Source organism: Agelaius phoeniceus, chromosome 6, assembly GCF_051311805.1.
Source record: "Agelaius phoeniceus isolate bAgePho1 chromosome 6, bAgePho1.hap1, whole genome shotgun sequence".
Taxonomy (NCBI): Eukaryota; Metazoa; Chordata; class Aves; order Passeriformes; family Icteridae; genus Agelaius; species Agelaius phoeniceus.
Window position 1 is genome coordinate 56,324,253 of NC_135270.1, and position 17,646 is coordinate 56,341,898.

A 17,646-nucleotide genomic window follows, 5' to 3' on the forward strand; every position below is an offset into this window, starting at 1 on the left:
TCTAATTCCTTATATTTCTGTAAACACTCCTCTCACTTGCAAAAAATTACACCTTTCTTGTACCTTCAGATGTCCACGTTCCTCCTACACTCTGCTTAAACAAGGCAAGAGGGAACACTCAGGCCACTTCAGCAGTCTGTGACACAATGGAATGCTAAATGTTGTAACTTGCTGCTATTTACCTGTAAGAAGTGATCCTCCTGAGGTCTGCAATGGAAACTCGATAGCCACACTCTTCCAAAACTTCCTCACAAGCAATTTCTTCTAAAGAAAGGCCTGGCTTGTCCACAATGCCAGCACAGAGTTCATAGGTCACTCCAACCACAGCAGGTAAGGGATTTTCCAGGGAAGGGAAGCTCTCCTTGTCCTGATTCTCAAAGACTTGAGGCTGATGCCTTTCTATTTCACACATGTAAACAGCTTAAAAAACCCCAAAAGAGAAAAGAAAAATAAACAAGGGGCAGTGAGTTAGTCTCTTTATATTAAATATAAAAAAGGGTTGCAAACAAATTTTGCCTGGAAATTAACAACCATGAGAGTACTTGAGAGTAACAAGGAATTCAGCTGTGTTATCTGCTAAAATAATGACACACAAAACTGGAATTTTAAAGAACAAAGGTCCGCTTGCCCTGTCCGTAAAATTATTCTTTAAACTCTTATTTGTACTTACATCATCTGAAATGAATTCATGCACACCTTAAAATAAATAAAAATTTAAAAAGGAATCTAGTTCATCCAAGAAGTCAAAGTGCCAGAAGCACCATACAGCTCCCATTTGTTGGGCAATGGAGATATTGGGATTTAATTTAAACTATGCAGTTATCTTGCAGGAAAGTTGGGTTGCACATAAAGTACCATGTGCACAATGATGAGTCTTTCAGCCTGTCAACTCAGCTGTTATTTAGAAAGGGTATGAAAAGCATGTATGTTTGTTTGAAAAAATAAAAATCCTCTTTTGAACATACAGTTCCTTGCAGAGATTCCTGTGTGGAGTCTGAAAAGGACTTCTTGAACTAATCTACAAACAGCTGCCACTGTAATGCACTCCTAAAGAAAGTGCAAATGTCAGATTTTACTCCTTATTTAAGCAAAACCTCTCACTGATGTCAACAGAAATTTTGCTGAGTGAAAGCTGCAGGACTGGATGTCAACACACAAAGAATCCCTACTGACAGACAACTCCAGATCATTGCAACTTTAATACACAGGCATAATTCCACTTGTTTTTTCCTTGAAATTTCCTTATGTCTATCCCCTTGCTCTTCCTGAAAGGTTTCCAATAGAGTGTTATAAACCACCCTGAATAAAACTATTTTAAACTTTGAACCTATTTTTATTCCATTAAAATATTTTACATGCATATTTCACATACACATAACATGGTTTTCAGATTAGTGTCTCTTTTCTTTCCCCTTCTAAATCTTGCAGAATTGATAAATAACAACTCAGGTTTAATAGGCAACTTTTTGTCCTTCCAGGTACTGTAGATTAGTATTTCTTAAAAAAAGGTCTCTGGAGAAATGTTGTTGCATAACCATGAAGTACCACAGTGACTTCTTAAGCACTTGGTCTCTGAGGCAGAGTCTACACCCCAGCAATTTGTGCCTGGGCTCTTTCTGCAGTGCTCATTTTGACACCTCAGAAGTGCAGAATAGCAAGATCTGCACTTGAAAGGGAGATGTCCAGATCAGTCCAATATCCCAAATCTAATCTTTCTCCACAAGTTAAAACTTTCAAAGCTGCTAGTTTTAGGTATATCCAAGTCTTTGAGATTCAAACAGGTACAGATCAGTTTCCTTTTCTTACTTGAGAGACATGAGTTAGAGCTTAGGGTTTTTTTTTAAGTGTAGCATGAAGCCAGAAAAAAAAAATATTCCCTGCCAGCTTCAAGGGACAGCTCCTTGAAGGGTGTCTATTGTCATTATTCCAAAAACTTCTAAAAGCTAGGAAAATTATCATAAATGACAGCCACATCCAAGATTTCTCTGAGACAAGCCAAATCCTCTGAAAGTTTTATTTCTTTTTTAGTACTGACATACCCATATCAGATAATTAAAAAAAGGAGCAACACATGCATCCCATGAAAGGCTTTGGGCACTAAAACAGGATACAGGTAAGAGTGTGGGGTACAGACATGAAGCTGTGATGTAAAAGTATTAAAAGTCTCCTGTATCCCTGTCATTCCATCAGGCACTTGCCATTCTCCTTCTCCCTCAGCACAACTGGGCCCCAGGTGGATCAAAACCTACATTCCCTAATTCAGCAGTGCTCTTCAGAGCAAAGTCCTGTGATATGGCCACAATTCAAGCCCAGGAACAGTTTTCCTCTGTAGATAAGGAAGAAAAGAACCAGTACCAGCCACTTCTGTAAGAGCCCAAATATTGGAGCATTCACCAAGGAGTCTGATTATGAATTTAATATCACCTGGCTTCAAAGGTTCAAACTCAATTGAACTCTCACAGATAAGCAAGGCCTAGAAAGCCAAGCTGCTTTCTAATGTCAGGGAACAGAGAATCTCCCATGGCTCTCTTGAAGGTGCAAAACTGACTGCACAAGTGATGCACTGGACGATGAAGAACTGGATGGAAAAGTGTGTGACCTACTGGCAGAGACACATTCTTCAGAGGGAAACCTGTGACCCTCCTCTTCCTCACCGCAGGCTGCCATCTTGTAAATCCACAAAGAGGTTGGAAAGCAGAATCCAGAAGCCCCAGCAGAGTCACCCACCCACCTGTCCCATGTCTATTGTTCCCTTGTTTTCCAATGCCTCCTTGGGCAGGAACTGCCTCTGCACCATGGCTGGGCAGTTCCTCCATGGCCAGATGGACACGGCCGTGAGCAGCAGCACGGTGAGGAACCAACCTGTGCCAGGGCAGCTGCTGGCTGCACACCAGGAAGAATGACAACAGAAAGGGCTGTCAGGCTTTGGAAAAGGCTTCCCAAGGAAGTGATGGAATCCACATCTGGACTAATTACCCTGAAGCCACTCAGCTGTAAGAAAGTTTCCACTCAGAAGGGAAACTCCAGTAGAATTGATGTTCTCACCTTCCTTTGTGTAACGTGGGACAAAGGATAGATGGTTCAACCAAATGGAGCAAATAAGATCACTGCTGTTATTAAAAGCAGCCTTTGTAGGTGACACATAGAGGGGCTTGTTTGCTGACCCTAAACAGAAGAAAACAGTAGAGACTAAGGAGCCAGTGGGGTTTGGCTGTATGGGAAGGCGCTGGCTCCTCTCGAGACTTCTGACTGTGCTTGTGTTTCCTACCTCCTGAAAGGGAACATGGTTTATGATTCAAATCTTTGATACTGTTTATTTTAAGTCAGTGGAAAAACAAACATCACAATGCATTGAAAGGTCATTTTACTTAAAGTTAATAAACCAGAGCACATGTTCATAGGTCCCAACCCTAGCAACGTATCATTTTATTATATTTGAAAATGTGTTGTCAATTGCCTACCAAAATAAGCATTGACCAATACCTTTGCAAATTACTCATGGGTGAGGTACATACACAGAGATACATGCTTATCTTTCTTCTCACTGCTCCTCCCAAATGTGTGATTTCATGATCATTCAAGATGATCTAATCCCAGAGCACACTGTTTGCCTCACTGGTTGTGTGCATTTTCCACCCTCAAATCAGCATGAGCTCCTTCAGCTCCCTGCTCCTCAAAACCTCCTGTCTGCAGCCATTCTGCTGTGGCTGCATAAGGGCTGCTGCTGCCAAACAGAATGGGAGGGATGAGTGCCTTTACAAGCAGCACGGACATCAGTGGGAAAAGCTGCTCCTGCCAGCACAGCCTAGGGAAAGGCAGGCACACATGGCAGCAGCACACGTGCAGGGCCGTGCCTGCGGAGCCAGCGGCAGCTGCTCCCTCCCAGCGAGGAGGGATCGCCTTCCTGGTGGGACCCTGGTGGGAGATGGCAAGGAGGAAAGCCTCAGCCTTTGTCTTGGCTTTGTGGAACAGGCACCAGGGCAGACAATAACCATGGAATGGAGATTATAATTATAAATATAGGGATGTGAGTAAGGGCAGGGCATGGTTGTGATCACTGAAGTGCTGTGGGGTATCTGACTGACCACTGTGCCTATGGCCAGGTGTCTGAGCAGCTCCAGCCTCTGGAATGGTTTCACTCCAGGCTTTTGAGGCTGATTTGACACTTTCACAGAGATAATGCAATGGCTGTGTTGCTGCTCAGTACATATATATACATGTGTGTGTATATATATATGCATGCACACACTTCTCCCTAAGATTGCCTCAAAGAGAGCAAGAGCTGTGGGAGCCATTTATTCGCTGGCAAATAAAAGACAGTGGATTAGTGATGAACAAATAACCAAAGACTTTATACAAGTCAATTAGCACTTGATGAGAAGGATGCACTCTCAATGTAACACTGCTGCACAGCACTGGAGAGGCTGTAATCACTGTCAGGAAGAAAGGGCAGTGTGACACTACCCTAGAAAGTTTTCTACAAAGTCTACCATGAGCAGTCTTGAAATGGTCTCTTAGCAACAGTCAGTGAAATACCTCGTCATTTCTTTTAATTAAAATGCAGCGAATACGCATTTTGTTTTTAACTTCCAGAAAGTATATATTGCTTTGAGTTAAAAGAACTGATAGAAAACCTCAGAAAAAAATATGTATTAACCTAAATGCATAATAACTGGTGAAATGAAGTTGTCCACATACTGTGAAAAAGCATACAGTCCTGAATCTCTCTCATTTCAAATTCCCAACTATACAATGCACAATAAGACAGTACAAATAAAACAAATATTTAAGACAAAACAAAACAAAAAGGAAAATACTGTTCCTCTGGACAAGCAGGTCAAGAAGGAACTTCAAATTAAAGCAATTTCTTGCACGATCATTGTAGAGCTGTTTGTAATTTCATCCAAAAAAGGACAATAACCAGCCCAAGAGCAGAATGTAAGACTACCCTGATCATTCGTTTCATCTGTAATGGAAATTTCCCTGGTTAGAAATTCTGACTGACTGAAAAGGATGGGCTATCATACAAAGAAACAGAATATAGAACAAAGATTTTATCACCACAGATGCACCAACTTTTAACTGCTAAACCCTTAAAAGCTTGCTTCACTAGAGAGCAAAAGTGAATGTAAAAAGGAGGATTACCTGGGCGGAACTGCTTCACCACAACAAAGCACTGCCGAGAAGTATTAAAGATCAGGATTGACACACTGAGGAGGGAGATAAAAAACACCAAAAGATCAATGCTTTATGAAGGATTAATGCAGAGCTATTAAACTTACATCTTGTGAATTTAATTTCAACTACATAAACACGTGTAAGATTTATTACTCAAGCCACAACACAGCAAGGTCCTTGTCCAAAATCCATCTAGAGGGATAGATCATGCTCCCAAAGCCCATGACAATTTTGCTCAAAATTAAGTCCCTTTTGTCTCCTGGCATGCAAAAAAAGCACCAATCAATTCCTTTTTCCCAACAGGAACACCACCACCACCCCCTCTTCCAGTCTAAGAACAATGGTACTAGATAGCAAAAACTCCTTACAAATAAAAACATTTTTTCCCCTTATATCAGTCTCAAATTAGGATAGTCAAAACCTCAGGCACAGTCTAGTCTCATTCAGAGACAATCACTCCTGTGAAAGCAGAGAGCATCTCCTATCTGCAGCTACTTGCTGAGCTCAGGTTTTAAAACAGACACCATCCAAGTCCAATTTTGTACCAATTTAATCCAGTAGCTTCACCTGCTACATTCTCTGGTTCTTTGGTTGCTTGCAGCACATGTCATGGGGACACCTGATGTGCTGAGCATTTGGACATGCTCTGGATGTGTAGAGTACTGATGTTCTCTGCTTGCCTAACACACTCCCAGGTTTTACTAGTTTAAGAAAATGCAGACAAAAGTTTTACTCCTTAGTTGGTAGCCCACTGCCACCTGAAAAAACAAGTGTATATTTTGCTCATTACCATGGCAGCATTCTCTCATTTGTTCTGCCTCACTGTATGCAATCGAGACGTTAATTCATTATTCTATGAATTCTACAATGGATTAGACTCACAATGGCATATTTGCAGGGCTGAGTCAAACTTTCAACTTGCCTTGTAAAAGAGCTGTATATTTATTTTCACTATTTGATTTAATAATGAAGTCTCAAGCTGCCAAAGAAAATGCTATCTGATGATTATTAAAAACAATGTTAATGCTTATTATAATAATATATAAAAACCAAAACAGAAGGGAGAAGTCCAGATGTTAGTATTTATATTCATGCTTGCTATTCTCCAAGACCTGTACTGCATATTGATGGCTTCCTGCCCTGGGAGATGCCATTTGCAGGCACTTTTAAAGCAAAGGTTTTAACCTTCAGAGAGGCTGGAGGAGAACATTCACTCTGTTTCTTGGCACTAGGGTTCTTTCTGGAATATCTGGGAGTTTGTGCTGGAAGAAACGAAGTTAAACCACAGACCATAATATTTTTAAGGTTACTTAAATATTATTCTTTTATTATTTGATTTTTTTTTTCCTTTTCATGACTGATCCTCTCCCCAAAGCAGTACTGTCTGAGGGCAGACACTGCTCTAAATAAAAGGGGAAAAGGAATTACTGCCACTGAACCTTTGTTGTTTTGTCCACAGGCACTGCCTGAAAGTGGAGAGAGCAGCAGCCTAAGGCTGCTGATGAAGAGTGGAAGCTTCCTGAAGCAGATGGTTGCCCTTTACCTTTCTTTACATCCACCACCCCAGGCCCAATCTTTCCTTTGGCTTGCCTTCTTCAGCACGTCTCATTAAATAACTCATACCAACTCATTAAAAATGGCTCAGCTATTAGACATTATTTTTTCCTAGGAGTCAATCACTTGAGATTTTTATGGAACAGATGGGAAAATTAAAAACAATCTGTCAGAATTAAGGAACAAGATCAAATTAGCTGGAAAGGAGTAGCAGCAAGTTATTACAATTGTCTGCTTCTCACACCATCTTGAGATGAGAGGGTACAGAAATGGCACAAATCTGTAGAACTTTCTATTTAATTACTTCTAATTTTCTGAGAGACTGACAAACAATTTTGAACAGAAATTTACATCTTTTAAAAAACCACAGCACACAAGCTCTAGTATTTCCTGTCAGAGTTGGAGAGTCATGGAAGAGAAAGTTCAGAATTATCCCTTCTTAGAAGGGGGGTAACACTGGGAATGCCATTTGCTGTCTCATTGTTCACAAGAAACAACAGAACATGAAATAATTCCATAGGTCACCAGGTCTGTAACTTCTGAAAAATCCACTGAAGGCTGCATTCAGGACAGTTATCTGAGTATTACACAAAGTTAGAGCAAGACAATTCAACTGAGCTGAGTGGAGGAGCCTCACTCCCATTTTCAATGGGTTTCCTTAAAATGACCCAAAATGTGGGTTCACATGATTGGTCTGGCCTATAAGGAAAATATTTATCTTCTGGAGTTTTAAACCATCATACAAAGAATTCAGTACAAAATCAGTTAAAGATTGCTATTTTTACAGATGATTAGGCTCCCAAAAAAGAACTACTACAAATCCATTAGCAGGTCCAAACACATCTTTCAGTGGTGCCATACCATGGAGTATTACAGAGGTATTTGATGCTTCAAGGCAATTACCTTCAAAATATTACAACCAGATCTATTTCAGAGTATTATATACACAGTTTTTAAATAAAAAAATTTAAAAAATTAAAACATCCACATGGACTTTTGTGAGCATCTCTAGAACTAAAAGATACAGAAAAGAAATGAAGCCAAAGTTGCACATTTGGGAAAAACACACAGAAGCACTAGAAAAGAAAAAAGAAAAAAAAAAGCCCAGATTCCCTAAAAGAAGGCAGTAATACTATACAAGAATTTAATCTGAAATGGGTGTCAAAGGTCCTAATGTCTCACACAAGACCACAAGAGCACTTTTTTATTATATTTTACAAAGGAAAACAATACCCAGATATAAAAGGATCATGATAAACCCCAAGCTTCCCTCCATGCCTTAAAGAAGCTGTAACACCTCTGCACTAAGGAAACACTGTCTCAGCTCAGACCTTGTAATCTTTACACTTTGTGTGGCAGATTACTTTTGTCATATTCCAGAGGTGTGGATCTTAGCTATCTATTCCTCCAGCAGCTGATTCTGGGGGAAATCAGAAGTGTAAAGGTGTAAAAGGAGAGCTCAGGAATGCAGATACCACTGCCCAGTGAAGGAGACTCAGCTCCTCCACACCACATCTGTCCTGGCTGCATTAGGGACTACCACCAAACAGAAAATGAACTTATTAAGAGATGACAGGGGGTGTAAAGTGTCTTCCAGGGCTGGTGAAGACCACAGACCTACTTAACCTTCAGCCCAACCTGGTCCTCAGCTTCCCACTGTAGCGGTTCCCACTCACTTTATACATAAAATAAATCACTACTCTAATTACAAAAGAAAGCATGCATGTAAACACCTTACTGTGCAATGATGTAGACTATTGTTCTTTCCATAAATATGGGAACAATTAGAGTAGCTTTAAAATATTTTAAGAAATATATGTACCTAAAAATGTCACATACAAAGAGCATTTAACCTGTACTTGAGATGTTGTACTCAAGTTTGGAGTTGAAGTGTGTCTGGTCTTGGCACACAATGTTTTCTGAAAGGGATTCCAACTATTCAACCAAGGCTCTCTTGTAGCATTTAACCATTTAAACTTCAAAAAATCCCCAAGTGAAATAGGTATTAGGATTCTCTGATGGATATGTGACTTCCCTAAACTAAGTCAATGTGCAGAAATCAGAAGCTGACAGAAGGACACTGCAGCATAAGAGTGCAGAACCTTAATTCCTCCTCCACCTTTAAGACTTTTATGAAAAGAAAAAATGCCCACCTGAATACAACATTTACAGCTGAAAACACTGCTGAGAATAGTTTAGAAAATGACTCCATTGTGTGCCATAGAAAACTACTTCCCCAATTTTCCTTCCTCCAACATAGTACAGGCTCTGTATTTATTGAAATCTGTAAAGTAACTGATGCTTTGTGATATTCCAGCTCAGCAGACATTCAGCAGAAATACAACTTCACACACTCAAACCTGAGAAAGGAAGGTGGTGTTTCATGGAGCAGCACAAGACACACAGCATTTGACCACAGCAGCTCTGAGGTAGGGGACAGATGAAAACTGACATCCTGTTAAAATGTGCACACACACATATGGACCATGCAAAGTTAATTCTTTTGAAATACATCCCAGAAACTGAGATCAGCAAATGAACTTTACCACAGCTTCTTAAATGTGTACTTCTAGGGCTATAGTTAATCCACATGCAACTGCTGACACTTACTAATTGCTTTTCATAAGACAAACTGTCAAAATCCTTTAGTAAATAAAGATGGATTCAGTCTTTCTTTATTCTTAGATGTGGCCTTAATGCTGACTTTACAAATGTGAATTTATAAACTAAAAAATAATTTTAGAAAATCCCCACAGTGCAGCAATAGCAAAGACAAGGACAAGACTCCTGTACTTCTGTCAGTGAGCTAAGACTCTCAGGGCTGGAGATGAGGACTTTTAATGACAATCCTGTACTAATAAATACATAATATATTAATACAATAGGTAAATGATAAGGTAACACAGGAAAAGAAATTGACCTTTCTTAAATCCTTGTAAGAGCAGCTTGGGAGCTACTTGTGTCAACATGGATCTGTGTGTGACACACACAAATTCTGATCAGAAATGAACAGTGGAAGATAAAGCACCTAAAAAAGGACTGATATTAACATTGAAAGCCAGGACTTCTGAGCTATTAACTTCAGCCACTTTCACCTACTTTTAAAGGTTAAAAAGTATCTCAAAATTAGTGTAAAACTTGTAATACTGGTAAGTACTGCCTACAAACAAGAATCTCAGCTCCATGGGGGAGACTTCAGGAACTAATGATGTATGATTTCTAAAAAACCACAACAAACCAACCAAACCAAACCACCAAAACCCCTCCAATACTACTAATACAGCGCCTGCAGTATTTCAGTTACCATTCTCAATAAAGACAAAGAAAAAGGAATGGCAGATTCCAAAAGCAGACACAAAAATGGCATGCAGGAATAAAAGCAAGTAAGTGATTTAATCAGCCCCCTTGACTCTCAACAGATATTCGGTTTTAAAAATCCCTTTGATACAATCAGAAGAAAATAATCAAATGTAGTGTGCAACCACAGAGGTATTTAGAGATGCATTCATCTCTGCTGGAGAGCATGTGAATATAAAACATTTAATATTTTTGCCCACATAGCTCATAAAGGAGAAAATGTCAAGATTTACGAATCATACTAGATGAAAAGTTAGTAAGAAATAAATAAGTAACTCAGAAATCCCATAATTGTTTTAGCTTTAAAGTATAAATATGTTTTTCTTCTTGAACTTATATGAATTTGGCTTTCTTTGTTCATAGAGGGATGACAAATTGATTATTCATAGTTTTCTATGTCAAGCCTATAATTCCATGTAGTCTTTTTAAAATATCGTATTTGAGAAACACCCCAGATCACAAATAAAGTATGTTCATAAAGCGCTAAAGGGCTGGAATGGACCTTAAAGATCCTCTACTCCCCCACTGCCACAGGCAAGGACAGCTCCCACTTGACCAGGCTGTTCCAGGTGTTATCCAACCTGGCTTTAAACACTTCCAGGCTTGGGGCATCCACAACCTCCCTGGGCAACCTGTTCCAGTGCCTCATCATCCTCACAGCAAAAAAATTCTTCATAATATCTAACCTAAACTTCCCCTCTCTGAATCTGTACCTATTACTCTTGTCCTGTCACTACAGCTCCTGACTCCAGAGTCTCTCTCTCTGGGTCCCCTTCAGATCCTGCAAGGTGCTCTGAGGTCTCCACACAACCACGTCCACGTTTGTGAATGTGTCCTCTCCTTGTTTGAATCTAAAATGACTGTGCTTTCAATTTGAAAGTGATAATCAAAAACCACCTAAACTTGTTTGAGAGCCAACACTCAAAAGCAATTCTTTGGGAGGAGTCAACCTTCAGGAGGGCCTACTTCAACTTACTTCAAAATTATTTTTGATGTCCGTAAGAAAAAAATTGTATGTAGCCCCTGTGCCGCTTCTGTATTGAAATCAACCATCAATTTCACAGCTGGACATGTCCTGAAAACTTCTAATGTGGTGTCTAAAGTGCTGTCTTCTTCCTTTTATCAGCACAGCACCCAGTACCTTAAGCCAGAGAAAACAGCCCCTTCGTTTTCAGAACAGAGATGTAATAAAGCTGTGCCCTTTGATTATTCTCCAGTGCAATTCCTTTAGTTTCCCAGAGCTTTAGCTATAATGCAGATAGTCCTGAGATTAAATGTGTGTGCTTGCACAGTCTTTACTGGGTCATTTAAGTCTTCCTTCAAAGCATTTTGCATCTTTCAAAGGCCAACACCAATCCAATTGGCTGCTTAAAATGCAGCCCATTACAAAAGCAAAGCTATAAGCTCCTGACAAAAACATTCACCCTTTCATACTAATCACAGATAAAGTGGATTTGGCAATAGATAATTAGAGATGTCTAAAAGACTTCTGTATTCTGATGAAATTTGAATGCTTTCTCCAACACAACATAAATATTTAATACTAAATAAACCCAGAATAAAGTGGTGAGCCATGTATGCTTGAGAAAATAAACTTTTCTTTGGAAAAAATCAAAAGGAAGTTTGGTTTCAGTAAACTGAACTGCAGCAGGAAGTTGTTCATGACACCATAAAGCAGGAAGCATATATTTGGTTAATCATCAGACCAGCATAAAAATGAACTCAGAAGTGGTAACAAACCCATATACATGCACTTTTAAAACACATTTTGTATCTACTTGGAAAATAGCAATTTGTATTGCCAACCAGAGAATATCATCAGGACAACTTCTTTGGGATAAACAATTCTCTCAGCAACTTATTTTCATACAACAAAGAAAAATTAGAAAGAAAATTCAACTGCAAAATAAATGAGACATCAAAGCACACTGCTCTCAATAACATTCCTTAAGTGTCATATCTTGGCCAGTATCCCAGGATACCCTTAGAAATGACACATTGCATCTCAATGGGATTCTTTCAACAAAATATTTTAATAAATAAATTCAGGTTTTATGCTAACTTATTTGATTAAATACAGCTTTATGGGAATTATGTGCAACAGATGTCAGAGCCTGATGGGCTTTTGTTCCAATTCCTAATTGTTTGTGAAACTGCCATTTGTAAATGCTATCACATAGTAAGACCAATAAATAATCCACCTTAAAAGCCTAAGTATGTCTCTATTCCATTCTGAAATGGCAAAAGTCAAATATTTAAAATACCATCAGGTTTCAAGGACAGCTCATGAAACAAAAAAGTTCAAGTGTTCTGCACTAAGGTAAGGGAAATGAGCAACTTTGTTTATTACCTACCAACATCCAAGTATGATGTGTATTACACAACCTTTTGCCAGGTATAACTGCACACTCAGTACCCTCAGTGAGAAACTGATAACTGTTCACATTTTCCTCAATTTTCTAGAATAAGGTTTAAATAATTCCCTTTTTTCCAAGAGATATTTTCAGCTAAAATTCTAAAATACAGGCACTCCCACTACCGAACATTTCCTAGCTTTCCTAAGGTTATTTTTACCCATCCCAAATGCAGGCCATGCATGCTACTGTCTCTAGGCCATGTACAAACTCATGACACCCTTCACACAGAACAGGTTTATTTCAAAATCACCTGAAAGCAAAGGGAAGACTCTTTCTGATTTCAGTGATTGTAAGAGAATGAATACATTAATTTATTTTGCGTATTGTTAGAAACACTAGAAAATTAAATCCCTAAACTTGTGAAAAACCCAAGATGCTTCTAATCTGGATATCAGAAAACCATATTCAGAAACTAATGACTAACCAGGCAAAATTCTCATGTACCTGCTTAGTTGTAAGAATTTTCATGGATTCTATTCTTGGAATTAGGAAAATATTTAACTTCCCAATGAAGCAATTCCCTCTATAAAGATTTTATTGCCATTTTACCCTGTTTCAGTGATACAGCAGAGAAGAGATTAAATCCTATAGGGTGCTTTCATATCACATGCTTAAGAAGATGAAATGAGAATCTGAAAATTTATGACTTCGTGTTTTTCTCTGATAACTTTACAACATCTCATGTTTCTCTCATTCCTATGCTTTTATTTAAATTGGATCCTAAGGTAACAACATAGTAACTCATTTTAAAACACAGTAAATACGCCTGCAGAATTCCTGGCACAAAAGCAGAGGATCTGTCAAGTCTTCAATGTAGAAAACCCCAAAAATGAACAACAAAAAACACAGCATTAAGTGCATTTTATTTGCAAATATTGTGTGCAAACAAATCATGTAATTACTTGGGTTGAAGGAAACTAATAGGCTACTACATTTTTCCCTTCTAATACCAGGAAAATTATCATTATCCTGATAACATCCTTGATAGACAGATATCAAGCCTAGACCTGAGCATTTTCAATGACAGTGATTACAAAACATGCTTTCCTGGATTATCTTATTGCTTATTGGTACTAACAGTTTCTTAGTGCTTAATTTTAAAAATACTTTCCCCACCTACATCATCTCTCATTCTGTCATTGATTACTGATGAAATTAAATTATTCTGGCCTGTTCTGTAATGTTCCTTTACATTTTATGATAAGTGGTAATTTCTCTCCTCAGCTGTGCATGAACATGCCCAGCCCTCATTCCCTTCTCTCAGCTATTATTTCCCTAAACTTTTCATAATTTTTGTTTGTTGAACTATCTCCAGTTGATTTTAAACAGTGCATTATCTTCCACAGTATCTTTGAAGATAATCAAGAAAATTCCACATCACTGACACCCCGGAGGAGACATTACAAAGACAGACAAGGTTTACAGAATAACAGCACATCAATGAAAGTAAAAGGCATATGCCACGCAAGAAAAACTTTTTTCTTTTACCTGTAATGATGTTAAAAATCTGTATTTTAAAGCTACTGTGATAATTCTTGCACAAAGGAAGCATCTGAGTTAAATTTCACGGTGTCTTATAATACACTAGGACATAAACCAGAAAAATACATACAGGATTAAATTTCCATAAAGCCCAAATGATCTGGCATATGAAATAGGAGAAGGAATTTAATCCACTCCTATAATGTGGTCAGGGCACATGACTTCCACCCTGTCTCCATAGCTGCCTGCTCCAGCCACTGAGCCAGAATAGCCCCCGTGGCTCCTGCAGGCCACTGGCCCAGCTCTGTGACCATCCCTGGCTGCTCCCGTGGCCAGGGCTGGGATGCAGCTGCTGCTGCTGCTGGGCTGTGATCCTCAGTGCCCTGGCAGGACCTCCTGATCTCTGCCCTCAGCCAGGTAATGCACAGCACACAGCCTCCACACCTGCACCTCCTCCTGTGCAGTTATGCTCGTTCCTAACCTTCCTGGGGAACCTCCTCCTGTTTGCCTGAAGGAGGGAACAAGCAGAGGTGGAGGTTGCTCTGGTTTCCTTCACCCTGTAAGGAAAAAGGTTTCCTTCGCTCTGATGGAAAACTACACTTATCAGTTGTCTTTGTAATAGATAAAGTGTAAAGTCATTTCTTCCGAGGAAGCAAATTAGATTAGGAATTAATTTGTTTGAAATGTGAAATAAGTTAATCTCTTTACTTAAAAAAACAAAAAGGCTGTGGAAACCCAGGGCACCAGGAATATTTCTCTGTCTGCTCTGGGGTGCCCTGAGCCCCAGGGGAACACTGACTTTGACCCCTCATTCATGGAGAAAGTTTCCTAGACTTCAAGATAGACTAGAATCCACAAAGTGTGAAATAGATTATAGAGAGCAGTGTGGGTGTATCACTTGGTGAGAAATTTAGGTTTTGGGATTTTTAGCATGTTGTGGATGGAAGCAAGATGGAGGGCACAGGATGTCATCCTGGGTTTCTTCTTCATGGGTTTGGGTGGCATTTTATAATTGGGCAGAAAAGTCTGCACTGTGGGCTCTGTGGGAGCAGTTATTGGGTTAAAAGGGAAAATAATCCAGGTGTCAGTTCTTAATTGGATAGTTTAGTCTTAAAAGACCTTTTAACAAAAGATTGTTGGCCATTTTGTGCCTTCTAATGAAAAGCTGCCAAACTCACATTAATAAGACTGTTTTACTGATAAGAAATAATAAACACTGAAGTCCAAACACAAATTACTGTCTCAAGTGCCTTCAATCCAAACCCAGAAAAATTGAGTGGTACACACACAAAAGGCAAATCTTATAAAACAGGAATATAAGAATAAACTTTCATGTTTTTTCATTACGAATTTTTTAAGTCAGGAACTCCTGCTCAGTTTTACCTGCATTTTGCAGGTAAAAATGCAGCACGAATGGGGTACAATGCACATGCAGAATTGCAAGTTTTTTAGTCCAAATGCTTTTTATTCATCACATGATCTTTTCAGAGTTGAGAAGAAACCACATAACCATCTTGCACACAATTCAGTCTCCTCAAATTTGTTCTCTTTTAAATGCAGTGAACTTTACAGTGAATTTTTCATACTTTCAAACAGAGAGGTCGACATAATTTTGTTTTGTCAACTAGGAAAAGGTACAGTTGTGTCCCTGTTCTCAGGCGTTATTACTCAAAGCACAAAAGGGAGCACATGACTGTACACTGACCTTCATCTGTTCCCAAATTATGCCTTTTAAAAGCCTTGAATCTGTTTAAGGGGAGCTGCTGAAACCTGAAACGAATGTGGTCTATTGCTTTATAAAGTAGATGAATGTAGAACTTAAGTATTACATTTCAGGCTCTTACTGTACTATATATAGCAAAATTAGGATGAGGGAGAATATAACTGTAACCTGAGTCTGGTTTTAGAGAATATTTTTTTGTTACAGGTATCGATGGTTACTCTGTAAAATTTAGTATGTTTCTATTTCTAACAGAAAATCACCACAAATTTGCAGAAGGAAAATGTTCTCCTGATAAAGATTTTAATTTTTAAAAGCCGAGTCCTTAAAAAAATTACCAGCCCACAAATCACACCTCCACAAATTGCTAACCAGTTCTAACAGACCCAAGCCTAAAAACAATCTAGAAATAAACCTTGTATCTACATTTTCATTGCTTGCACTCTGCCTGATTTTCATCAGGATATGTTTAATAATGACCAAACACATCATCTTGAGTATTAAAGTGAAAATTACACTTAATTAGAAAAGTAAGCAGTGCATAACTGCAGAAAGCATCTTTTGCTGTGTGCCTGACACAACAGGCCAAAATTAAGTAACTCTTAGGAGCAACACCTCAATAAACTTGTTCACTAATTACAGTGGAGAAGAGGTAATAAAGGATTTTTACTTCATTCATTTTTAGTAAACTTCATTGTTGTTTCTAATGACATTGTAAAACCTTCCAATGAGCTCTGATAATGTTCATCTGCATGTTTCCAAGAAAGATTAACTTAAAATCCACAGGACAGGAACAATAGTAAGCTCATTATTTTCCAATAGAAAAATGGTTTATGAATTGACAGATTCCTTGACAAGGTTACAAATTTTTGACAGTTTTCAGAAGGGAATTGTAACACTCATTACACATTTAATATGCTTGTAAAATCATAGAAACCTTCAGGATGTAAGTGACTTTTGGAAATCATCTGATCCAATCTCCTGTTAAAAGTCACTCTAACTTCTAAGTTAGGCCTGATTTCTCAGAGCCTTATCCAGCCAAGGTTTGGATTTCTCTAAGGATGGAGATTCTGGGCAAAGCATTCCAGGACCAAACTACCGTCCATAGGTATGTCCTTGTGTTGTGGATCTTCCTTCTGTTGGAATTTAAACCTAAATATGGTAAGAAATGCTGCTTCTTTTGTCTCTGCTGATACACAGTTGACTTTTGACAGCACAGGTTCTGAAGGTTTGCTTTAACACAGTTTATTGTGTGACCAGTAGTAAATTACACATAACTATTTTTGTCTTTAAGTGGCAGGGAGGGATTGGGAATAAGCAATTATTTGTTCAACATGAATTACAGCAGTGACATCAGGATTGATGTCTAGCTCTGAATGGTCTTGATCTTAAGAAAGCCCATGAACCACATACTGTAGACTCATGGCCAAATGTGCAATAACTAAAGGAAAGAAAAGAAATAAAGGGAAGAAAAGGAAAAGTAATACCAATTCTGCTATTTTACCTTGTGCTAGAGTTACACTACCAGACTACATATGGTTAAATGATCTTGCCCTACTGCAACATATAGTGAGATTTTAAAAGATGACTCACATCTAAGGCAAATGAAGTGACTCCTGCAGCCCTTGTGCTTTTGTCTTTGTATAATTTAATCAGCTGTTCATCTGAACAGTTGGAAAGGATACATTTATACAACAATAACTTCATCTCTCTTGGTAAATATTTTTCTGTATCTTCTGATACAAATCTATAAAATATTGGCTTATATTGACTTAATTTGAAGTGAGACAGAACATTGGGGTCCCAAAGGAACCCAGCACACAAGCTGTCAGTTCACTGCCATGCAGCAAGGAAGTCTGTCTCAAGCATGTTTACTTGTGCTGCTGAAAGAGGATGACAAATAAAGCCATGGGTTAGGCACAATGTCTGGTTTTATAG

At 38.6% G+C, this 17,646-nt stretch overlaps 1 protein-coding gene across 1 annotated transcript in view; it reads right to left on the reverse strand.

The window, feature by feature from the left end:
• NUDT14 (nudix hydrolase 14) overlaps positions 1–17,646 on the reverse strand; it is a 59,893-nt gene that overhangs the window by 12,252 nt on the left and 29,995 nt on the right. Inside the window, exons 3-4 of the mRNA XM_054634978.2 lie at positions 5,146–5,210; positions 183–420 (exon numbers count right to left, since the gene is read on the reverse strand). Of these exons, the coding sequence (XP_054490953.1) occupies positions 183–420; positions 5,146–5,210 (303 nt within the window). The remainder of the gene's footprint in view (positions 1–182; positions 421–5,145; positions 5,211–17,646) is intronic.